This window comes from Diadema antillarum, unplaced genomic scaffold (assembly GCF_040938485.1).
Source record: "Diadema antillarum isolate AM-2024a unplaced genomic scaffold, OU_Dant_1.0 scf00000086, whole genome shotgun sequence".
In the NCBI taxonomy this organism is placed as follows: domain Eukaryota; kingdom Metazoa; phylum Echinodermata; class Echinoidea; order Diadematoida; family Diadematidae; genus Diadema; species Diadema antillarum.
The window spans coordinates 511898-537954 of NW_027270975.1; the positions used below are offsets into that span (position 1 = coordinate 511898).

At 39.9% G+C, this 26057-nt stretch overlaps 1 protein-coding gene across 1 annotated transcript; it reads right to left on the reverse strand.

The window, feature by feature from the left end:
- Nucleotides 1-420: 420 nt before the first annotated feature.
- On the reverse strand, nt 421-25214 carry LOC139717976 (NFX1-type zinc finger-containing protein 1-like). The gene is made up of 7 exons (XM_071629459.1): nt 25098-25214; nt 19103-19738; nt 18114-18483; nt 9422-9662; nt 4735-8751; nt 3819-3915; nt 421-2426 (listed from the first exon to the last, which is right to left on the reverse strand). Exons 2-7 carry the CDS (start codon nt 19652-19654, stop codon nt 1449-1451), a joined length of 6255 nt encoding a protein of 2084 aa, XP_071485560.1. The 5' UTR covers nt 19655-19738; nt 25098-25214; the 3' UTR covers nt 421-1448.
- Between the last annotated feature and the right edge of the window lie 843 nt (nt 25215-26057).

Below are 26057 nucleotides of genomic sequence, written 5' to 3' on the forward strand. Positions count from 1 at the left end.
CGTATATTAAACCAGAACCTAATTCTCATTGAGAAAAAAAAAATCCTAAAGAAAAAAATACAAGCAATGCTTTGTGACGAAGCACTGGAAATAAAGGGTGTTACAAAAGGAGATATTATACAGATAGCTGGTTTCATGTTCTGTTTGGTAGGCACAACAGTGGAAAACTGCATTCCAAAATACATGTCAGGTCTGACGTAGGGGGAGCTCTGCAAGAGCAGAATACTACTGTATAAATGAACCAACAAAACCAAACAAACCGAACGTGATACAAGCCCACGTCATCAAGGTATTGACAGTATTTTCATTCCATGGTGGGTTTTTTTTTTATAGTTAGTCTATTTTTGCTTTTGCTTTATGTTTTTTGTTTGTTTGTTGTTGTTTGTTTGGTTTTTTTTTTTTGGGGGGGGGGGGTCAGTGGAGAAGCGAGTGCAAACACTTTTGGCAATGCTGCTGGTTTACATTACGGTGATAAAGCTTCGGACAATATTCAAGTGCTAAGTACTACTATCATCATTTCAATATTTATCATAATCATCATTATCATTATTTACAATCTACACAATACTGCAAACTGAACCAAAATCAAACATTTAACACTGATAGTCCTGCAAGAAATGATCACTTCGAGTGTAAAACGCACAACTTGTCATAAGAATTATGAAAATCCAATAACAGCTTAGTGATGTACATCTGATCCATAGTCCTTACAACATAAACAGGTATTTGTGAAGTGTATTTAAGCAAAAGGTTTAAAGACTCTGCATTTATGATGCATACACATGTAAAGAATTGAAATGAAATATGGGCAAAATTTTCATTACCGAGGCGAAACCATTATTATAATGCAACGAGAAAGCAATAGTGTTTTATTAATCCTTGCAATAAACTCTTTGAAATTTAATTGACATTTCTTGCTTCAATGACTCGTCCAAATGTTCCTCCACTCTCAACCATGGTTTCATAGGTCGCGTTTATTCCACGTTTTACATAAATGCTTGAAGCCAAATTAAAAAAAAATAGAGAATCATTGCAAAACAAATGAAACAAGAAAAACAATAATGCAGTAAGTTAGCATCAAAAAGTAAACAAGTAAAGATAAAAGGTAGTGAATAAAAAGTTTAAAAGCTGCATGATGTTAATATCAAGGAAATAGAGACAAATTAAAAGTGTTATCGTCTTTGACAAACAATGTAAGAGGAATCATCTCAATACATAACAGTCTGTATTGTGCAGGTCTCTCAGAGAAAGACATGCATTGGAGGAGAAAAGGAGAGAGAAAAAAAATTAATTCAAGAGGATTATATTATAATATACATGTATTGCGTGGGTGTGAATTTTGCAACTTAAAGCTCTTTCACCTCTGCTGTTGAATGAAAAAGATAAACCTTACACAAGAACAATTTGTTTCCTTTCACCCTTTATAGAGCATTGCTCTCGTGATAATTTCACGGCCTTCCGAAGGGTGCTGCGGCTCCAGCCTTTGACCACGCAGCATGTTGCGCCTTGTCCATCTCCCCAGCAAGACGGTTTTCGTCAGTCAGTCGATGACGTTGTCCACCGATGGTTCCACCGCACTCTGGGCATTGGCCGCGTTCCATCGCTCCACCACATTCTCCTATGGCGTAGATATGACCCTCTCTGCACTTGAACCAGTGACCCTGACTCAGTCCCATTGCCTGGACTACTTGCATCCGCTCCCTCTCGCTGATCCCGAGGCCGGGAGCTTCTTCGATTCCTTGCTCTTTCCGAATTGTGGTGGTGATGCTCTTAGCTTCACTTTCCTGCTCAAGGGTAAGCGGTTTCCCGCTAGCTAGCAGAGCGTCAAAGTCCATGACAAGAGTCTGAAACACAGGATGCTTGTCCCACCATGCCAGGTCGCGAGACAGTAGGTGGGCGAGGTCGATTTCCATGCCAGTGCGAATGATTTCGGACATCATGTCATCGACTTGTTGCTCGGCAAAGCGATCAAGGTCTCCATCGCAAAGCCGGTGCTTCATTTTATCAAGGCGTGCAGACAACGGCTCTAGCTTGAATTGCGCGATATCATGAAGGGACTTCATTACCCTCTTCGTCGCAGATATTTCCGTCAGTGCGCCCTCAATGCTACCTACTTGTCTTTCCAAAGCAATGACCTCCTTCATGAAGTTGCATCGATTCAGGCGCGAAACCACGGTCTCGAGATGATTACAGTCGTCTAGCTTGTCCAGGAAGCGTTCGACGGCGCTCTCGTCCATTCCTCCATTTGCAGACTTGCTCAACGCCCCTAGGTTCTTTTTCAACTGGCGCCGCTTTCCTTTCAGCTCCTTCGCGCTGCCCATCATTTTTTTCTTCACCGCTTCGATGTCAGCGAGGGCGCGTTTTATCACGTTCCCATAGCGCAGATTCTTCCGAATAGGCGTGCTGCACTTGGGACAGCCTTTCAGCTGAAATCAAAATGCACATTAAACACTACGTTGAACTTTATAAGAAGCTATTCCTCCCTCTGGATTTTCCAAAACTACAAACATGATCACCGTCCAATCGGAGTATTGCTTTAAAAGGTTACAATACCCTGTCACGAAAGATCTGTGTGCAGTGACAGGAAAATAACGTACAAAGCCTCATGGGAATAAAGTACCCATGGGCTCACGAAGAAAAACATTATGAGACATATGTTCTTCATTGCCGAAATCAGCCGAAGAATCGCCAAGTGATATATGAATTGATGACATATTAATGTTCAAAAGGCAAGGGATTGTTGACTGCAGTGTTGAAATAAAGAACGTGGAAGTACTGAAATGACCTCGAGGAAACCTTTGCAATGGTTTGGACCATACCATGACTTTGTCAGAGACTAACCTATGGTTGGTAAATTTAAATGCGCCGTTAACAAAATAGAACATTGTAAATTTGGCTTTATGAGAATAAATTGTATCGAGAGCATGTTAATTGTTTTTATCTCAAAAGAGAATGACAACTGAATATATGATATGTGGATTGCCTGAATGCAGCGATATTAGAACACATTAGTCTGCTAGTGAAAATCTAGGAAAATCAGACGCGCTCAAATATTTTACTTTTTAAGGCTTCAGTACCGGTACTGATGAGAAGATGTTAACAGTTCGTGACGTCATTGCGAACAATGATATAAAAACAATATACAGAAAATTCAACATATTATATTTTCATTTTTTACAGCATAATGAAAGAGCACTTGACTTGCCTCTTTCAGAAAACAGAGGAAATAACATTGTCTTCAAAATACGTCAGTCCAACAAGTCGAGGAAATGTATACTATTCGTGCAAAAGATATCAAATTTGGAGCAATTCTTTCTATACTGTACTAGTATATCGTTGTCCTGCGTCACGATTCACTGCAGCCTTCTCATCCAACAATGACTGCACCGAATTTAAAAAAAAAGACAAACAAACATAACTTTAGAATGGATTGTCAGATTTTCCTTAAACTTCAGTTTGCTACAGTTATTGCTGCATTCACTCACCTCCCATACATACACTGTATTTGAGTTCCATTTTTCTCTTGAGTTCTTTTGAGAATTACCTGAAATATATTTTTTCTTTTTCAATGAAGAAAGCACTCAGTCGATAGGCACACAGTGACAAGTTTAAAACAGAAGTACAAACATGTATTGAGTTCATATGCATACATATTTATATGTATATAAATACATACATGAGTGTTTGCTTGTGTGTGTGTGTGTGTGTGTGTGTGTGTGTGTGTGTTTGTGCATTATACAATAGCCCAACGGAAAATGAGCAAACAAAATAATAGTCCTGCATATTGGTGCAAACATTCGATGGGCGTGTACACATACCTTAATGTTTTCTGATTCGTCTGTATCTGAAGGCTTCATCCATCTATCGAGCCCTTCGACTTCCAGCACGTGACCACAATCTTCCAATTCCACGAATCTGCGGGGGGGGGGGGGGGTGGGGGTGGGGACGGTAATAAGCAAATTAACACATGCGTTATATTCTTTTTCTCAAGCTAAATCTGACTTATTTATTCTAAATACTTTCACCGACTGACGAATCCTCATCACATCTCAAGTGGAAGAAGAGATAATGATAATGATAATGATAATTAACATTTATAGAGCGCTTAATACTGATGTTTCTAAGCGCATCGATCCGGAAAAAAAAAAGAAGTATGACATTGAAATAAAATACAGCATTATGTACATGTACATGTTATACTATAACAACAGCAACGAAATAACAGAATTAAAGTTGAGTGAACAGATAAGTTTTCAACAATGACTTGAACATATCAACATTTTCAGCATTACGAATAAAGAGAGGGAGTCTATTCCAAAGAGAAGGGGAAATAACAGAAAAAGCCCTATCACCATAGCGGGTGCAGGTGCGGGGACCAAGTGATAGTTGGAGAGTGGAGGAAGAGCGAAGAGAATGGGTTGAAGTGGAGGAGCGGAAAGAAATTAAGTCTTTAAGATGAGATGGATCAAGATGGGGATTTGCTGCAAGACTGATTTATCAAAATGCACGTTTTTGTTGTTGTAGTTGTTTTATCAGACCTGTTCTAAAATTGTAACATACGGTTACATTTTTTTGAGAGGTTCACTTAATGCGACCCAGAATGTAACGTTTCCTTTCTGATTTTTATGTCGTTTTGTGTTCTTTTTTTTTACAATTTGATGTAACATGGAATGAATATTGCAAATGGAGGTATAAGGTATAAAAATGTCTACGTCTGATGACTGTTATCCTAACCTGGCATCAGGTTCGCTTTCTGTGCCAAAGAGGGTGCTGGTAACGTCTTCTTCATGGCAGATTCTGCACTTCTTTGGACAGGGCTCCCCACACAGTCCGATGCACTCATGGCCGCACCTAAGTAGTTTCGTACACGGCTGCTGGCAGGGCTCTCGATCGCAAGGCTTGCAACAGACTTGGCGACAGCTCTGATGGGGGCACTGCCACTCGCAGTGTTCCGTACATGGGATGCATTCCTCTCCGCACAATTCCGTACACCTGCTGTGATTGCACTTGTTCTGGCAGTCTTCTGAGCATGGAGGACAGGTGGCCGAGCATTTACTCTTGCACTGGTGTCCACACACGAGGATGCGCCCACAAGGTTTCTCGCACGCTATATGCAAGCGACCTCGCATGCAGGTACCGCATGTTCCCTGGCATACATGGCCGCACTTGAGCTCTTCGGCACATGGATGGGGACACATTTCTGCGCTGTCTGAACAGAGTACCTTAACGTTATGACCGCATGGCCAGCCATCACTAGTAACGTACTGGAGACATTTGGTTGCACACTCTTCACCACACGTATTTGGACATTGATGTCCACATGGGAGGATCTTCTCACATGCACTTCGGCACTGAATCATTTCAGTGGGAAGAGAACACGGTGCCAGTTGAGAGTGGCCACATCCTAGTTCTCTTTGGGAGTCTTTGTTGCACTTTTTGTCACATTTCTCAAAGCACTTTTTTGTGCACTTGTGACCTGCAGCGCAAATTAGTTTCTGACATGGTTGCTCGCACCGGTAGTTTCCCATTTGTTTGTTGTCGTGTTTGTGGCATAGCAGTTTACAGCTATGTCCACATTTCAGTCGTGCATGACATGTGTTTCCGCATCCTTTGAGCTGTATTCGCTTTCTGATATCCCCGGGCTTGGAAGCTAGCGTTGACTGGTCACGGTGAGTACTGCAAGTCAGTGTCAGCTGTGGTCCTCCTCTAGTCAAACGTTCAGCTTCCTCAAAGAACGTCAGAATAGACGCAGACTTTTTGGCCAGAACATCAATGTTAGATATGACATAGAGACCCTTTCTTGCACGAGTGAGTGCTCTCTTCATCCGTACTTCGTTTCGCAATCGTCCATGACGGATCTGGTACATTCCGTAAGTTGCGAGCAACACAAGATCGCTTTCACCCTGGAAAGTGTCGAGAAGATCCACAACGACGTGCTGGAGATCTGCTTTCCCAAGTATCTCCTTGACTTGCTCTTGCTGTTTGACAGAATTCACGAGGATAGAAATATCACCATTATGCCCTTGGAGCGTGACGTATTGGCACAGCTCAGACAAGAATTCAGCTTCGTGTTTGCTCGCTTCATTTCCAGTAAGACCATGGCGCAAGAAGTACACATTCTCCGCAACACCCGGCACGTTGGAAAACCTGGTCACGCTACTGTCATCCATCAGATCAGGATACATTTCTCTCTTCAAGAATTTTGAAATCTCCGGTCTCATGCGATGCTGAATCTTCAAGTTGTTAACTGCATAGTTCTTATCCAGAATGCGTTGGAAGAAAGAAATCTTCACATCACTCCTGCTTGCCAAGGCACTCACAGCAACATCAGGCTCCACATTTGGCTCACATTCTCCAAGCAATATCAGCTGTCTGCAATCCGGAGAAAGTGTAGAGATAAGGACAGCCTCAGCCACATCTTGGGCTTGGTCGACTATGATTATCCGTGGCTGGACATATCTCAAAACATCGTGATTTGCCACTGTGGCAGAAGCAGTCATGCCAAGCACAGATGCAGCCCGAAACACACTGTATTCACTGGCACGGCACCCCTTTGCCACTTCATGCATGATGTTGTCTACTTCCTGGCAAATATCTAGAATGCGGTGTGATACCTCCTGCTCATACATGGCAACCCAGAATCTGTAGATCTTCCATTTCTCATGAAGAGGCAAGGACCAAAGATTTGTGATGCACTGAACCTTTTCCTTCTTCATCACATCATGATGCCTAAGTTGCCGCAATACCATTTTGCTTTCTTTTTCCTTGCCTTGTTTTGCTCTTTCCTTTGGATCGTAAGCTACTGCAAGACTACACTCTGTCCACTCTCTCTCCTCTCCGTGGATGTTTCCGACTGAAGTATCATCGGTCGCATGGCCATCTTGCATTTCCTCAGGTAGAATCCAGGCAGCCATACCTCCATTTTGACTGATGCTTTCAAAGTGATGTTCATCCATGACAGGTCTCAGGGAGCTGGCTTGTAGGATTGTGCCCTTCGCTTCCTTGATATTTCTGTGCAGTTGAGAGAGTTTCGTCCTGAGTTCCTCTACACCTGGCTGTTTTGATGCACCAGCCGATGTTCTGGCTACATTGCTCGCATCAATAGCATTGATCTGTGGATCACTGCTCTTGCTTCCAAACCTAATAATCCCTTTACCTTGGAATGTTAGTACGCCTTTGAGGAAGTGATCCAAGCTTGAGTCATCGGCACTTAGGACTAGAATAGGACCGCTGTCAACATCTGCTCGAGAACACGATGTACTTCCAATGCTTCGTCCCCATACATGACGATTCTGAAGAAGAATTTCAATGATCTTGAGACCAAGGTAACGCTTTCCTGTGCCTGGCGCGCCCGCAATGGCAGTAAACTCTTGAGTCAGTGCTGCTCTCATGGCTTTCATCTGGAATTCATCGAGGCATGAAGATGTTACTTCAGGCCAGCACTTGACGTCAGTGAGTGGAACAGATGTTGCCCTGGCTTTAGCGCTCTTGTGTTGGATCTCTTCCTTGACAAGTTGGCTCAGATCATACAAACAGCTACTGTCGTCATCCCGGCAGAATGATGCGGCTTTCTGCGGTGAATCCATACCAATGAAGTGATTCTGAAGCGGCATGGTGACATCCGTCAAGAGTCGCAGAGTTGAAAGGACATTTATTACGCCATCTTCCATGACACGACAATCAATCATGTAGAAAGTGTCATGAACAAGAAGAGAAACAACGTCCTCCTTATGTGGAATGTGCAATTCCACTAAGCCTTGCCTGAGCCATTTTGCCTGTCTTTTGCTCACGATTCCGTAAACCAAAGTTTTGAAGTGATCAAAAGAAAGGCAAACAACTGATCCTTTCAAAAGTTGTGTGCTCGTATCCCACTTCACACTTTGAAATGGACTGTTGTCAAAGTGCATGCGGTACGTCAATCCGATGCGCTGTTCGCTGGACTCGACAATGCTCCTCAATGTCACATTTTGATAGACAGGAACCCTGTTCAATTCATCAGGTGAAACCGTATTCGAATCATACAATGCATGATATCGCGAAATTCTTTCCCGGATGGCAGCTGCGAATCTCTCTCTTGTCATCTGGAGTTGGGCGTTGATGCATTCTGTGGTTGATTCGTACAAGCCTTTATCTCCAGTTTCCGGTATCAATGGGGGCCGGTCTGAGTGGCGTATTTCATCCGAGTCTGGGAAGTTGCTGGTTGGAAATTTATTGAATGGTTCGCTTCGCTTCTTTTTCATGCTTGTACCGGTGACAACTGCTTTGCGCTTGTTGTCGCAACTTTGAAGCAAATCCTTCATACTCGCAGGTATGTCCACATCCTTTGATTCCATGTCTTTTAGAGCATCACCAATCACAAGGAGTAGCGACTGTGCGTCAGCTGCCTGCTCTCGGTTCGATACATTCAAGATGTCCTGCAATACAACCATTACTGTTTGAATCTGCTGTAGCAGCTTCTCTGGAGTCTCGTTGTCGGTATCGACTCTTAGGCGCAAAATGTACTGTGGCAAATGAAGCTTCAACAGTCTAGTTTGACGCCGTATTGTCTTGATCAGCTGTGACGCGTCACATTCTTTGTCTTGAATAATTTGAGCCAATATGTGCATAATATTTGCCAAGGCTTCCGGTGGCACCTCTCTCTGGCCCAGTAGCTTGCCCACACTACCTTTTTGCCTCAGCAGCTCTCCACAAACCTCTATAACCGGCTTAGTCATCAGCGATGTTATGAAATCCTCTTCCAAATCAGGATATCTGCAGTGGGAATGAAAAACAGAAATTCCTCTTCAAATCTCAGTTCAGTGGAAGATGAAGTGAAGCCATTAATACCGGAAGTTCCTATCTATACTTTAACATTTATGAAATACAAGGTCAGGATGAATTGTATGGACGTCAATATTCATGACTGTCTTTGATATGTTCAGAGCGATTTGAGGCGATGCAAAAACCTGCTAGAGTTCTTGATTCCGGTGCAGATTAGATGACACCTCTATCTTACCAGCATGCTGCAGTATACAATGTAACGGCGAATGGCAAATGGAGTTTTAAATCAATATCAATACTTATAAACCAATGTCTTTGGCATGCCGTAGTGTGCAGGGATTTCGAGAAATGACGCTCACTTTTGAAGGATATAACACGCTCAATATTGCCAATCAGATACAGCTCCAAGTGAGTCTGCGATCATTTTTTGAAGGTTTGCCCGTCATCAAAACATAGCTCGTAGTAAAATCAGACTACATGTTACCCTCTCCATCAAACATGTCTTCTGTAACGTGGTGATACACTTGTGCACGTAACAAGATATAATTGGAATATTGAGATATGCGTATACAGAGAAATATATACTATAGGAAAATCTAAATCAACCCACATTCCCTCATCATGCTCATGTTTAACTACATTCTACTGCCTTTCCTCTTACTCTTCTGCGTTTGACGAATCACTTTCTACTTCAAGTCGGGGTTCTTCTAGCTCTTGAGGATTGCTAATGCTGCTAACGACTGACACATTGTCGCCATCATCGCTGTCGTAGAGGCTCTCATTTTCATCTCGAATGGAACTACGATCGTAACTACTGTTGCGGCGCTGTCGACTTCTGTTCCGGTTGCTTTCGTTTCTTCGGCGCCCTCGTGTTCTCCCGTGCTGAAATTCCTCTCTTGTGCCTACGGAAGAAAGTCAAATCGGAAGAAAGTGACAATGACTGCGTGAACTCGCATGGATGTGATGACCCTGCGTACGCAAGGACATACACACACACATACACACAATCTACACACACACACACACACACACAAAGATTGAATAAACGCAACTTGTAATGTGCGCCCGTCTTCAATACACGGTTCATGCTATATAGTGACAAAGAACTTTACGTAGCTCAGTTGAGGCCTTGCTCGACGCAACTATACACTTGCGGATGCCAAACCAAATATGTGTAATGCTCTCATACCACATACAACTACTGTAGAGTAGGACCTCTGAAAGACTACTGAAATATCGTAAAAATCAGCAGATGTCTCAATGATCATTCAGTAAATTTTCAATGATCTCCGAGGTCCATCACGATTCCTAAAAGTGATCGTTCAGCGTTCAGTGAACTTTGTGTCTATCGTCTCCATTTTTTTCAAACGGTTTAAAGCAGTCTTTCAGAAGTCTTTCAGCAATCTCTCAATGAGCGGTCAAGGATCTTATTCATATCTTTCGACAGTCTCTCAAGAATTAGCATATCTTTTATAAAGATCACTGAAAGATCATTGAGAAATCATTGAAAAATTAGTCTCTCAATTTTAGTTTAATGTTATATCTGCATTTTTCATGAAAATCATACATAATGGTACAAGTACAGGGTATTTCTAATAAATTGTCATAACAAATTCACAGCATAATATTGAGGACAATGGGCCGAATGCATAAAACTAACAATTGCGTGTAAACAATTGCTTCAAACAAAAGCACAAGCTCGTCTAGCAAAAAATGTCATGAAAAAGCACGATGTTTTTTGATCTGATCAATAAATCCAGAAATACAAAAAAAAAGAGGTCACGCTCAAGCAATTGCTTAATGCATAACCTTTTGCTTGTCCCGCACAAGCAATTGCTTGCGTTTTCAGAAAAGGGACGTCACGCCTGTGCGAACACACGAACAAAGGCAGCTGTGACAGCATGTATTTGAAAGGATGTTTGTGTGCGAAAATATTTCCTGACATAGCAAAGGAGCTATGAAATGACACTCATAGAGTCATTATATGCACACAAAGACGTCACACGCATCTATACAGACACATACTGGCTGATTCCCATCACTGCTTGTATCGGTAGCCCGAATCTGCCAGGTCGCACGTGGAGAGAGGTCTTCCTTGCTCTCCACCGAAGTCAGGCAACATACACTGTACCTGTTTTTCATCACATTTTGTTTGCTAATCATTGGACATTCCCGTTGTTGAAACGAAAAATTTTCGTCCCCTAATTAGGAGTAATTTCTTGTACATTTATACCACTCCTGCACAAGTTTTGTCTTTCTTTTATGAATTTGAAAATGATACTTAAAAAGGAACGTCCCAGTTAAGCACAAGCTCTCGCTCATTTTACAGAGCTTGGAAAATCGTAAGCAATTGCTAGCAAAAACAAGCAAAAGGTCCGTTTTATGTATACGTTTTTAAGCAATGTAATGCTTGATCTCTAATGCCCCTGTCACACTTTGCCGGATAAGGCAAACGTGTGGGAATTAAACGAATGTCGATTTTAGACATCCGTTAAAATGCGTTTTATTTCCTTTTTGTCATCTGGATGGACGTTAATCTTTCGGTGATTTCCGTCAGAGCGGCCAGAAAACTTTGTGCCAGCACAAAGTTTTTTCTCGCCAAAAACGGATAGCGCGATCCGACCTTTGTCCGATAGTTGCACGTTTTCTCCTGTATCTGCACTGTTCTTTGCCGTTTCCCACTCGTTTCCATCCGCTAGGCCTCCTTTAAAGTCCATTGCTGCAAGGGATGGGACAGATGGAACGGCTATGTACAGCACATCAAACGCATACCCACGGCATAGCCACGAGACGACCAACGGGCAAAACGCATGTACTTACGGGTGGCAAACGGACAGGACAGCCATCGCAGTGATGGTTACATCTTACCTACATGATATCTACAACACATTTACAGAATATGAGAAGGACATGAAGCTGATGTTTAATGAATATGTACCGGCCTTGCCGTAACTGATTCCTGCAAGGGCATATAAAAACGCCGTAGAACCTCGCCATTCTCATTCAATGCCTGTCTGTCGTGACGAACTGCCACCGGCTCCTATAGGTATACATCAAAGGCAGGTGTGGTCCAAGACGTGGCTTGGTCCTTAGAGACGCAGGTAATTTGGTTTGTATGACCAGTTGTCATAAAAACAAGATTGATAAAGGCGAAACAAATTACAGCTGCTTTACTAAGTCTCTCCGAATTCACTATGCAAATGTTTGTTTCAGGTGAAAAGTTGAGAGGCACATCAAAGAGAAAGCAAAATGCATCATGATGCTTCAAGGTCGGAAGGACTATCATAGGGAAACAACCTTCTCACCCTCTGTGACATGACAGCAAGTCTTTCGGAAGAGCAAGATTTTCAGACAGTTTACTATCATGGCTGTTAGAAGAATGTTGTAAATAACGAGGAACTGTATATCTGAAGAAATTTAGGGGAGCATCATTATCACACTAGTTGTACCACAAAAAAGGGGAGCCCAGCTGATCAGATCCGCTATCATCATGATCATGGTGCGATGAAGCACATACAATATGACTGGGCATCGGCTGAGATAAATTGTTGGATATTCACACGTCCCAGAGGTGGTGAACTTCGTGTTGAAAGTGAGACAATGAGTAGAAGATTTATGTCATCAAAATTAAAATCCATGATGACAAGGTTCGAATAGCATTAGGAAACCTAAACGAGCCATCTTACTGTGCTGCATTTGATTTGCTGTTTCACAGAAACTGTTTGAGAGAAAAATAGAGACTGCTTCAAGTTTTGAGTCCATGTCCCAACTTGAAAAAAAAAATTTATTGCCGACATTGATATTCTGAATGCAGACAAATGTTAATTTGACTTCAGGATCTTCTAGTACAATTGATGAGTTCAATGAAGAATATGTGCCTTATCTTGAGAAAATCAATGTTGATATAGCTGTTAATCACTTTAAAAAGCATGTGAAAAAAAAAGAGAAAGCTAGATTTGTGCAGTAACACGGGGCATGTATGAAAGTGACTGTGTAAAGTGAGAAACAGTGAGGTAAATATACAATCATGTAAGTGATATTTGGAACCAAAATGAAGAAATAAGTGTCAAAGGTCTGGCAAAAGTAGCCACCATATTGAGGAAGAAATCAAGTCTTGGCCTTTGATCCCAAGTTTGGCGTATTGATGGCAGCTGATGAGATATGAAATGAAGTGGAGAGGCAGTAGAGGCAGAACTGGCCGAGTGGTGGACGCGCAAAGATGATGCACGTATTTGTAGCCCCATAGCCATCACATGAATGGATCTCTGACGTTCGATGTACGTCTCATGTGTCGTCCATTTGTCCCTCGTGCGTTTTGTCCTGTGGGCATGCAGCTCATATTCGTTTTTCATGCGTTTGCGCACGTTCCACTGTCCTGTACTCAATCGCCCCAGGTACGTTGTATCTTCATTTTGTTCGGCCCCTAGACCGTGCATGTACGCTCCTCTTAAAAAAAAAAAACAAAAAAAAAAAAAACTTAACACTTTGTCCACCGGACTGACGATTTGAACAACGAATGAGCAAAATATCACCCGCTTCTTCTACGATGGGCCTATCCGGCACAGTGTGAGAGGGGATTAAGCAATTGAGTATATGAATATAAGAACGACCCAAGTCCATGGAAGACCATTTCGAGTAAACTTAAAAAAAACTTCATATCTTTTTTATTTGTCCAATGATATTCTATTTAACTGTGATGGGAAGGCAACATTGTATATACAAATTAGAACATATATTATTATGACAATTAACATTTACATTAATTGTGGAGAGGCCATTTTGTGTGATGGACTTGGGTCGTTCTTTGATTCATATGGACTTGGGTCGTTCTTTGATTCATATACATGATATTCTGCTATAGAGATGAGAGAAGGACGAGAGAGGGCGCTATAATATGAATGTAAGAATGACCCAAGTCCTTCATTCTTACATTCATATAAGATTTAACTCATTTATTTCAGGCACTTCCGGGGGTAATTAGGATTTATCATTTATACACAAGATGACTCCATGCATAAGCTACAATTTCCCATGTCAAACTAAATTTGGCCAAAAATTGGACTTGGGTCGTTCTTATATTCAGGTCCTCAATTGCTTGCGAGCAGCAAGCAATTACTTGTTTTTATGCATACGGATTCAAGTAAAAGGCTAGCACAAGCAATTGCTAGCTTCTATGCATCCGGCCCATTCTTTAACGTTATTACCAAATACAATGGAATAAAAGAAATCAGCAATACACTTTTTTTTCTGGTTCTAAAGAGAGAAAGTACAACAAATGAGAGAGAGAGATATCTTGATTTTGATGGGAGATCTTGATTGATTTCTCGAAGATCACAGGGGAGTTTTTCAAATGATCTAGTGATTTTTCATTAGTCTTCTTGATCTCTAAGCGAACACTCTGCTGTCTTTAAAATCCCATATAGAGTCCTGAGAAATTTGTTGGAATGGTACTTTTTGGTCTATCAATGATCTCCCAATGGCGTTTAAAAGCCATTCCAAATAGACACTATTATGGTCTTGGAGACTGCTGTCGGATCTTGTCAATTTGGGGTCTCACACCTACAGTGGTCTCTCAAGGGTCTCTTAACGTGGAATGTGGGTCTAAGATACGTGCATAAATAAAAAAAAAACATTTAAAAGAATCTTGACTGAAAAATCATTAAAGACACCAACTAGAAATGTCGCTATGGCGACTGGCATGCCTCCGCCATAATGCATGATTCTCCTAATAGGTCTAAATAGTACATGTGGACAATGTGTGATTACATTTTCACAAAATTGGCAAAATATTAAAATGACAAGTTTGTCACAAATGTGCTGAATGCTCACCTTCCTTGACCTAGGTTTAATTGGATGAATAGGAGAGCATGTATTTGGGATTTACGGACTTTAACTTGACTTTGACCCATTCATACCATTATGCATTGAGTAATTTTCAAGGTATGGAGAAAAGTGCAATTTCTGTATTGAATAGTAAATTGTTACCATTTTCATATCACCTTTGACTTTAAAATTCATAAGATAATCACTGTCAGGCAGAAGATGCATAAATATGTGGTACGTTTCAGGATAACCGAGATATGGAGGAAAAACTTAGTTTAGCACTTTTACTTGATCTTTGACCTTTTGACCTTTGAGGCAAAAACAAAAGAAAAAAAATCCAGATAGTCTCTATTAGGTTAAACATGCATACACCTAGTGTAAAAAAATAATCCTGCTGGCATTGCATAAACATGAGGGAAAAAGTAAATTTTGAAGTGTTGCCCTTGACCTTTGACCCCTAACCTTTGACCCCATGAACCCTAAATTCTCTAGATAATCACTGGCAGTCAGTACATGTATATATACTATGTTCCATGAAGAGACCTTAAACAATTTCCAAAGTACAGAGAAAAAAGGTGAAGTTTTAATATTTTTACTTGACCTTTGACCTTTGACCTCATGATCAAAACTTTCACCAGAGAATCTTAATTGGGTAATGAATGTATACACTCAGTTTCAAGACATCTTCAGGCATTGCATAGATGTGATGGAAAAAGTGAAATGTTATGTATTTTACCTTGACCTTTTGACCTTTGACCTTGAGCATGTGCACCCAAAACTTGATAGGCACAACTTCACCCCCTAATACACATACATGCCAAGTTTCATGACCTCATGACCAAAACTTTCACCAGAGAATCTTAATTGGGTAATAAATGTATACACTCAGTTTCAAGACATCTTCAGGCATTGCATAGATGTGATGGAAAAAGTGAAATTTTATGTATTCTACCTTGACCTTTTGACCTTTGACCTTGAGCATGTGCACCCAAATCTTGATAGGCACAACTTCACCCCCTAATTCACCAACTTCACCCCCTAATAGGATACCTCAAAAGGTTTTGATAGTTACCTTGTCCACAAAATTCATTACGGACGGACAACCCGAAAACATAATGCCTCCGGCACCACTTCGTGGCGGAGGCATGAAAAGCCCTTGTATTGAAGCATTCCAAAGTTGGAAAAAATACATACGAAAACTGTATTTGCATACATAAATACTAAACTCATATACAGACGCACACACACCATCATCATCATCACATCATCTGAATTCAGTTGATTGGCACCTTTTGCATTATCGGATAATGTCGTACAATACATCATTTTGTAGTTTTCCAAATCAACAATACATTTCAATTTTTCCTTACGTAAGTGTTATTTCTCCATTTTTGTGTTTTTTTTTTCTTTTTTGCAATCCAGAAATGTTCTTTAAATCACGAAAAGACAGTAAAGCCCCTTTGACCTCCGAAAAAAAATCAACGTTCGTTCAGTCATTTAATACAAAATACCTGGCATCCAATAACACGCGTTTTCCCGAACTCGCATTATTCAACTCTTGCACATATCTTGCGTACCTTTTCACAATCCCAAAACCAATGTATGTTTCAATATTTAGTTTTCACAAAGAACGCATATTATCTTTAAAAAAACTCAAAATTCAAACAAAGTTATGTTCTTTTGTGTAAATCACCCATGGAAGGAGTATGAACTGAAATCAGAGTTAAAACTAGAGTCTTTCAAACCAGAAATAAACTGGAAACCATGATGGTCAACCCCGTATCTCTGAATGGTATGACTCTTATAGACTGATTGCAAAATGTTCCTATCTCCTCTTGAAATATGTTGCAAAACCTATTAACAAAATAATATCCCGTATCATTATTCTCATCCAGATATCTTCATTGGTCACCGAAGTGCACTTAAGACCAACGACCAATTGTGTATCTACCACTTTTCAAATTCATATCACAGAGTTTTCAGAGTTAATTTCAAATATCTAATCCTAACATTAGAAATCAATAATCGTCAAAACAACGGCCTATTGCAACTGATTGACAATTGCCCTACATCGACGTAAATAAGCACTGAATTGATCAGTGTTTTAGTGGTAGCCATGATAAAAAATCATGGGCGTACATACTCGAGCAGGATTCGAACCTACGACCTCCTGATCTCCGGACAGGCGTCATCTCTACTCGACCACCGAGATTCCGCCAGACAGCAAGTGTTGGTTCTAATCCTTAAAGCATGCAGCGGGTATACTGCGTAATTAGTCAAATTCATGAAATTCTTCCGTTGAGATGTTTTCTTTGCAACTGGTTGACAATTGCCCTCCGTCTTTGTAGGGCAATTATCTATCAGTTGCAATGAAAACATCTCGACGGAAGAATTTCATGAATTTGAACAATGACCTAGTAGATAAATAAAGAAAAATTCCCAAGGTGGAAAATTTCATCGAATACATCGTCCCACTCTGTAATAAAAATATCTGTTATCGAAATTGATTTGGTTTATTTCAATATCCTGCTTCAATTTAAAAATATAGATCGCAAAATGTTGCTACTCTAAAAACAACAACAATTTCTTTGTGTCATAATTACGACATGCACCCCGTGTGGCATCGTCCTTCACGCTACGATTTTTTTTTTCTCTTTGTTGGATACGAATATTTTTTTTCTTCGGAATATTCCTTGCGATCTGCACCTTCATCAACCCATACTTTTCTTCGGAATATTCCTTGCGATCTGCACCTTCATCAACCCTACCATAGGTGTTATGTACCATAACACCTCGAGTGTCACCAAAATGCTACAAGAACTTAATTGGACCACTCTGGAACAGCGCAGAGAAAATGACAGGCTAATTATGATGTACAAAATACACAATAATCTCACTCCTCTTTCAGCACAGGACTATATCATCAAACAGGCTGCTCAGTTAACGAGAGCCTCGCAACCACACTCCTACCAGGTACCATATTCGAGAACTGAATCGCATCGCCATTCGTTCTTCCCAAGAACTGTAAGGAACTGGAATTCCCTGTCGTCAGAAATTGTTTCAGCGCCATCTGTGGGATCATTTCGAAACCGTCTAACGGTTGATCACAGTGGCTAGTATTTTCGTCAAATTTTCTATGTGCTTGTAAATATCTGTAAATAAATTGTATTATAATGTAAATAGCACCAGTCTGCAAGAATCTTCAGTCTATTGAAGGAGGCAGACTTAATCAGAAGAAGAAGAAGAACCCATACTGCTTTGACCTAATTCTACTTCCCTCTAAAGAAGATAATCACACAAGTGCGCGCGCGCACACACACACACACACACACACACACACACACACATTTCCTACAACAGATATATGGCGCTATACAAATGCTGCATGGATCATTATCATCATCATCACACACGGATCTTCCCATATGAAACCAGCTAATTCTGGAATGATGTGAGAAGTAAGGTAACACAAATTTCATGGGAGGGTCTTGCTTCAAGCATTTATTGACAAGAGAAAAAAAGAGACATACCATGGTCTCGTGAAGGTTGACCATGTAGCCCTTGTTGGTGCATGGGATATGCAACACCTGTTGGTCGAGCCTGCTGTTGGGCCGGTGGTGGGCCTCTTGGAGGAAACTGTGGCATGCAAGGTATATAACTTGCCACTATCGGACCTTGCTGCGGGAAGTTACTGAAGAGTTGAGGTCTGGGACTAAATGATTGGGGACCGCCTTGATGTAACGGTGGAGGTACCAACGGAGGAGGAGGTATCAGTGGAGGAGGAGGAATACACGGCTGTGATGAAGAAAGTCCTACTTGGCCATGGGGAATGTCGCTCTTAACTGGTGGTCTTCCGGGCTGTCCTATCAGCGGTGGAATGAACTGTTGTGCCTGATATGGCTGCTCAATAAACAATATAATATTATCATACAATTGATAGGACGAGTAAATACAGCACCATTGCATGCAGTGAACAATATTTTTTTTTTTTTGGCAATGGTTAGAATATTATTGTTTTAACAATAATGATGAAAATAACTACACCTATTGCGCGTGCTATCGTGTATGGCTTGAGGTTCGAACACAATATTTTTCTTAAAGAATTGTCGTGTAATGAGTTCCCTCGGCGCCTTGTGGAACTTGTATGACCTTCCTCAATATAACCCCTTGAAATCTTGGTGACATCAAATTGAGTTATGTAAACCTTTTGACTCTCTGTTACAAATCGCATAAAATGTAATCTGACCGGAACTAAAGTGGAAATTCAAGGAAAATTAAATCTTGGCACAAATTATTTACCGTGTTTATCCTAGAATCTTAAAAATGACAAAATGTAAGACTTTTGCGCATTCCACAACGGGGAATGCAACAAGAACAACAACAAAAACAAAAAGTCATATGATGTCTGCGGTAATGAAGGTTCACTTTGCATTGGTATGGCATTTATCCCGGATAAATATCAATTCAACACTCAAGCCCTTGTATTTGTTACAGCTGTACAGAACAATACGTGACTTACCGGGGGAAATGGAGGGCTGCTTGTACCGACTGGTACACTCTGGCCTGCAGGACTGTGTGGCGGTCGCATTCCGTCGAAGTCTGACTCCTGGATATTTCCACTTTCATTCAACTCTGACCTGCTTCCTGCACGTCTTAATCCGCCTTTTCCACCCCGACCCCTACCTCGATCAGTGCCACCACGCCCGCGAAACTGTCCACCGCCTCTGTTTCCACCTCCACGACCTCTGCCCCTTTCAGATGGTCCATGTTCAGTTTCCTCGTGCCTCACCTTGCCGCGTTCAGGGTGCGCCCCGCCTCTCCCTCGATCACCGTGCCATCCTCCTCTCCCTCGTTCATGTCCGCCACGTTTCCCACCTCGACCATCCTTGCTCCCGTTGCCAAAAGCTCCCCCATCGGCTGCACAGGGCCCGTCTTTGCCACTTTGCCCACGTCCGTCATATCTGGAAGAATTCTTTCCCCCGTGTTGAGCACCGCGATGTCTCTGCTCATTCTCAGTTCCTCTACCTCGGCCACGCTTGCCCCCTCCACCCCCTTTCTGTTTGGTATCCATGACAACCCTTTATTACGAGCAAAGTCTGTAACTTTGGCAAAACAATTTCTCGAGTTTGTTGGACAGACTTGATCCATGCATGCTCTGTAAAATCAAACAAAAACACTTTACAGTGTAAAGACAAGTAAGTGAAACTGGAAGTATCGGCAAATTTATATTGAGATTTCTTATAAGATTTTGAAAATGACTGTCCCATCACCAGGCCTTGTTTAAACATCGTATACATCAACAGATTTTTGTGTAAAAATAGATTCCGAAGTAATTGTTATACTGTATATAGCAATACGCCTGTATCATATTTTTCTAGTTAATTTCCGTCCCATTTCAACTTAATACAAACTGTGTCTATTATACATAGGCACTGATAGGCTATGGGAAAGATTTTGTAAAAATACAATTTATGACATCCCTTGAAGAAAGCAGCCTTTATCGAAATATCATTTAGACGGAGACAGTCGGTCGTCACACCTTTTGTCAAAGTTACCGATGAATGGATGAAAGCCATAGATAAAGAAAAAGTGCTTGGGGTATAATATTCATAGACTTGCACAAAAAAAAAAAAAAAAACACGTTTTGTTGCGTAACTGAATCATAACTTGCTTCTTAGCAAATTACGCTATATTGGAGTATCAGATGAAATGTTTGCCCTGGTTTACCAATTACCTGAAAGGATGATCTATTTAAACTTTTCTGAATTCAAATCTTTCATCTCCATTTCCCGTCTCTTCTGAGCGTATCACCGAGATGGATTCTTGGTCCCCTTGTGTTATCAACACTTTATTTAGACACACTGCAAATTTCTCAGTTCAACTGCATGCATATTATCCTGTTGTTTATTTTTCTAATAGCAACATTAATGATGCCCGTGCGAAACTTACCAATGATTTGTGTATTTTTCATAAATGAATATGCTTTTTTTAAAGGAATAAATAAATTTTGAATAGAATGTATCTTTACCTAAGGGCTGATTTCACGGAGCACGCGAACAACTCGCTAATCAAAAAAGGATGCGAATGTCGAAGAAAGTTAATAGTCATTTCCACAGTAAAAGTAGTTACTTTTCAGGGATGTTGCTTTATTTTCTGTTTCAAATGTCATTACCCCCCCCCCCCCCCCCGCCGCCCCAATCTTTTAGAACACTTTAATGATAGAGACAACTTTGCTCCAAAATTGCTTTAAACAAGTAATCTATATCAAAATTTATGCCAACGTTAGGGGTAAACATGATAGCCCCGAATTCACGAAGGTGGTACAAATGAAACCATGGTTTAAACCATGGACAAAAACCATGGAGCGCCAAGTGTCGTACGGAATACATGTATTTCGTTACGAAGTTGGTCATTTCGTCGACAAAATGACCGTTTCGTTAAGGGCAATTCCGTAAATGTGACAACCTCAGGGTGAAATTTCAAAACTCATAGGCTAAACCTAAATTGCATCTCATTTGAAAGCTGAGACAATGAATTGTCCAAATTTGTGACTTTCAATTAGGTTTGACCAAGGTCAAGGTCATCATGCCTCAGTTTATTGAGACATTTCAGATAATTGTGTTTTTTTAAACACAAGGTATACCTGACATTTTGTCTGTATTTCCAGAACTGACTTCATGGAATTGTTTCTTTCTTTATGGTAAAAGTAGTTTATATCCAGCTCTTATAAATGCAATATTTTATTTTTGATTTAATTTTTCTTTTAATGACTAATTGCTACTTAATTGCATTAAACATGTATGGTCGTGTACGTCCGTCACAAAAAAAACTAGTTTTTTTTTAAGATTTCAGAAAAACAAAGTATTCAACTGATGTTATAATGTCAATCCTAAATAAGCTTTAGGGTATCTACGTACTTGTCACAAAATTTGTTTTCACTCCTGCTAATTAAGTTATTAATGAGCGGGTGGACGTACACTCTTTTTGTACGTCCAACCGCACCTAATTTGTACGTCCATCACGGTGTCATATAGCTCTCATTTCCCCATTTCAATTTGCCTAAGCATCTTGTATAATTGTTCTCCTTTGTTGACAATGACTGGAGAGATGGTCAAAATTGTTACAGGGCAGATTAATTAGTTCATTAGTCATTAATTACAATGGAACTGGAATTTAGCTGTCTAAACTTTCTTCATTCATAAAAGTTTGGGCTTTAGTGAAAAAAGGAAGAGTTTTTTTTTCAGGTAATAAATAAACACTGGAGACTGGGTGTTGGTAGATTACCAAGCCGAATCCTTCCCTTGAGAAGTCATGGAATTTGGGGCAAACAATGCTGATGTAAAGGTCAATGTCATGCACCCAGCAGGGGGATTCTGGAGATGGCCAGAGCCACCAGATCAGATATTCTACCTCAAAAAAGATGTTGCCCAAAAAATAGCAGCACCTGTGGTTGCTGGAAATAGGGGTCAATTCAGTTTCACATTCTAGGCATATTGTTTCCAATTACAGGAGGAAGTCAAATATATACTGTAACACTTTGCTTGATGACGGCTAATTCAACCACTTTATTTATTTTGATTTTGCAAGGGGAAAATAACATTTATATACATGTAAGTAAAAGGCAAATTATCTCAACTCCTCAAATGTTCCAACATTGGACCATGTATGCATCCATTCAACTTCTTATGGTTTGGTGTTTCCTCCCCAGACTTTGCAAAGTTCTTCACAGACATTTCAATTGTTGGTAAATTAACAGACTGTTTTATGCATTCATTCAGCCATTAATTATTAGTAATCATACAAAGTCAATATACAGTTCCATTCATGTAAAAGAAAACTGCTCTTAAGGAGAGTACTACAATCATGCATGGCAGTAATTCCAAAATTTAAGAAACAAGGTACACGTATGTTTTGCTTAAACTGTGTTTTTTTTTCTGAAACATTGTTTTAATTGTTATCATGAATGCTCTTTTTGTTTGTTATACATGTGATAATACGCATGAACTTTACTTTTGTATAATAACCCGCCACTGGATACTTATATACTAGTTCTAACTGTAGTTTAAGACTTTTTAGTAGTATTTCAACTTTCTGTAGTTTCCAGGTTTAAGCCTGATATTATACTCGTGTTACCTCGTATATTGTGCTTACTTACTGTATACATCAATCCTACTATAGTTTTTCATGTGTATGATTACATACATGTACACATCATGACTTAGTTTTCTCTTTGTTTAGAATTAAAACTATTGTATATGAAAGTATTAATCTTAAGTCACACTGTCAGTCCTTTTTAGGTATAATGTACATTTACCTATTCTTTTTCATTTTTTTTTTGCAACCACTTGTTCAGTGTTTGATGTCATGTCAACTCTCATGTAGTACGTACATGATGTGGTCGAAAATATATCCATATATCATGATAACTTGTTGTTCTTAACCCCCCCCCCCCATTTTAATATAGATATTGCCTTAAATGAGTTACTATATGAGGAGCATTGTTAAAATTTTTACTCTGGCTTAGTTTACTTTGGTATGTTAAGGACATATTGAGCGATGGCTCCCAAAATCTATAGCAATACAAAAAAAAATGTATGATAAGATGGAAAAACAAGGAAATACAAAGAAAAAATAACCTTGGCAGGTATATTTCTTTTTGATAAATGCCAGCTCATATTAAAGAGAGTGATAGTTAATTGTGGTTACAAATATGATAAAAATTCTCAATTTCCATATGTATAATACATGTACGTCCATCACGGACAAATTGTACGTCCAACCGTGTACGTCCGTCACGATAATAAAACGTAGAATATCTCCGTATGAATGAATAAACAAAGCTTGATTTTGGTACCTTACTATCATTTGACATCTCCTTTCTACAGTCATACCTGAGTTTGAAGAAAAAATCTGAATAAATCACAGAAATTTTTATTTGAAATCAAGAGATTGGAAAACAGCGTCCATTTTTGTACGTCCAACCAGAGGGTGTTTTTCCACTTTTTGAAGGTCACAGGAAGGGTGTTGCCCCAAAATTTTATGTGAATGTTTTCTTTTCATAGAGGTACATCTTTTGGTAGGAAAAAACTTGTCTTAATAATATTTGGTGTTTTTTTTTTTTGTCAAATGTCATTAAAGGCTGTGAAATGTACGTCCGTATTTACGGAATTGCCCTTAACGAAATTATCATTTCGTGGACGAAATGTTCATTTAGTTACAGACGAAATATTCCATGCGACACTTGGCGCTCCATGGTTTTTGTCCATGGTTTAAACCATGGTTTCATTTGTACCACCTTCGTGAATTCGGGCCTATTGTGTAACGCTGGACAGAAATGAACATTCATAATTTGACCTTCATGTTAGTAGGCCCTATAGGGCCTACTAACATGGAGGTCAAATTATGAATGTTCATTTAAACCTTTTTTTTTTCAATTGAATGGTCTGATTTTGATAAAAGAAGATATTAACAGCTCTGAAATTCGACTGAACATTGTGTTTTATACCACTTCTACATTTAGTGTCGAACATATATAACATGACAGACCAACTTGTCGCATTCTGGTCTGTCCATCATGCTAAATGTGTATTACATACATGTAGATCAGTACACCTATAAGAGGCCTAATGAGGCATCTATCATCTTTTATCTTTGTGTCATTATGTATAACATTTATATTCACAAATTTGTTATGCTTTTATTCCATGTTTGCTTGTATTTTCATACCTCGAGAGGGAGGTTGAAGGATTGAAAAAAGACAAAAATCAAAATAAAATCATGGTACAAATTCTACTACAATAAGCTTAGGTTACGCAAATTCTTGGCCCCTAATCCCTGCATTGCCCTTTTAACAAAAAATGAATAAAATAATAATGATATACACAACAAAAGAGCCCGATGAGATATTAAAAAAACAACGAAAAACACCCCCCCCCCCCCCAAAAAAAAAAAAAAAAAAAAAACCACACACACACACACACAAACCACGAAATTAGTATTTTACCTGCAACATGTTGTGGATCTACAGTAGAACTTAGAAGTACTAACTTTAATACAGCTGTACTAGTAGAACCTAGTATTATAATTGTACCTGATACTACTAATACTACATTACTATAGTAAACTCCAAAAGACTCCAATCGGTACACAATGCACGCGATCAGTCAATGCCCAATGGCGATGTCATAGATGACCATTCAGCCGGCTACGGAGTCTTTGATTAGAATATGTTCTTTTCTTTACAGTACTTAGGCCTATAATTATTATAACTACTATAACTAGTATGGGGACCGAAAATGTACACGTAGGTAGCTTCTAAGGTTGGTGACTGAAAGTACAAGGTCCATACATTTCGACGCACTTCACGTTATTTGACGGCTCATCATATAAAAACAGATTAGTGCTATACAGGCAGATACAGGCAGTATGTCTAAACATACTGTGCATTTCACTTTAAAACAGCGCATCTCATTCACACGTTTGAAAGTTTCAAAACGAGGAGGTTTTTCACATACGTTTCAGGCTTGTCCTACATCACCCTGCTGATAGGTTGAGTGGTAAATCTAAGAAGTTTGGCCTTTTATTTTACACACATATGCTCTACCCTTAGACTCACGGTACGTACACAAAGCGGACCGCGGGTTCTGGTCGCAGTGGGTTTTCCCCAGTTGCCCAAAGAGCTTTTCCGTAGTATACTAGAGTGCGGAGTTTGAAGAGTCCGCACTCTAGCAGTCGCTGGGGAAAATTTCTTTGGTATAGGGCTCAAACGGGTAGATAATTCCCGCTATATAGAGACGTGTGTTAAAATTCAAAATACAGCGTACTAAAAAATTCTGTAAAATAGCTGGGAGAAATGAGGTGTTTCATCTTCACTATCCTGGATAAGTGAGATATACCTTTTCATCCATCAAATTTCCAAGGCGGGTTCTTCGGCTCAAACTCTGTCCAAGGGTTCGCAAAGCCAGACTACGAGTTCTTTTCACTAAAAAAAAAAAAAAAAAAAAAAAAAAATCACCTATTTTCTGTACATGCACCCAATGAAATATATTAAAGTCCCCTCAAATTTAATGAGAAAAGCTTTTATCTTCCAACCAAAATGCAGTTAAAACCTTCATACTCAATATCTACAGCTATTCAGTTTTTTTGGGTTGTTTTCTTTTCTTTTTTGGCCAAACTGCATTATCGATTTTTAATTATTTTTTTCTTTATTTATTTTGGTATCTTTGGTACGAATTTGTGAAGGGGTCTGGGACATCCCATTTCATTTACAAGTCAGAGCCCTAAATTGTTACTTCAGTACGCAAAGTCCGCCTTTTCTAAATGGGTAATGGCAGCCCCCATGAAGTCTCTAGTACCATTATATACTTCGCCCTCTAGAGGAAGAGAGGAGAAAATAACTGGTTTTCCCCATTCGACTTCCGCTTCCGTCCTGGAATGTCAAAACGCAAATCCGCATGCGCAGATGAACTCAAATC

Excerpts from the sequence above, each read along its gene's own strand:
- LOC139717976 (XM_071629459.1), bottom strand. The coding sequence starts at position 19,654 with ATGGATACCAAACAGAAAGGGGGTGGAGGGGGCAAGCGTGGCCGAGGT. Across the intron at positions 8,752-9,421 it reads GATTCGTCAAACGCAGAAGA|ATATCCTGATTTGGAAGAGG; the intron begins GTAAGAGGAAAG and ends TTCCCACTGCAG. Across the intron at positions 3,916-4,734 it reads GAAAGCGAACCTGATGCCAG|ATTCGTGGAATTGGAAGATT; the intron begins GTTAGGATAACA and ends CCCCCCCCGCAG.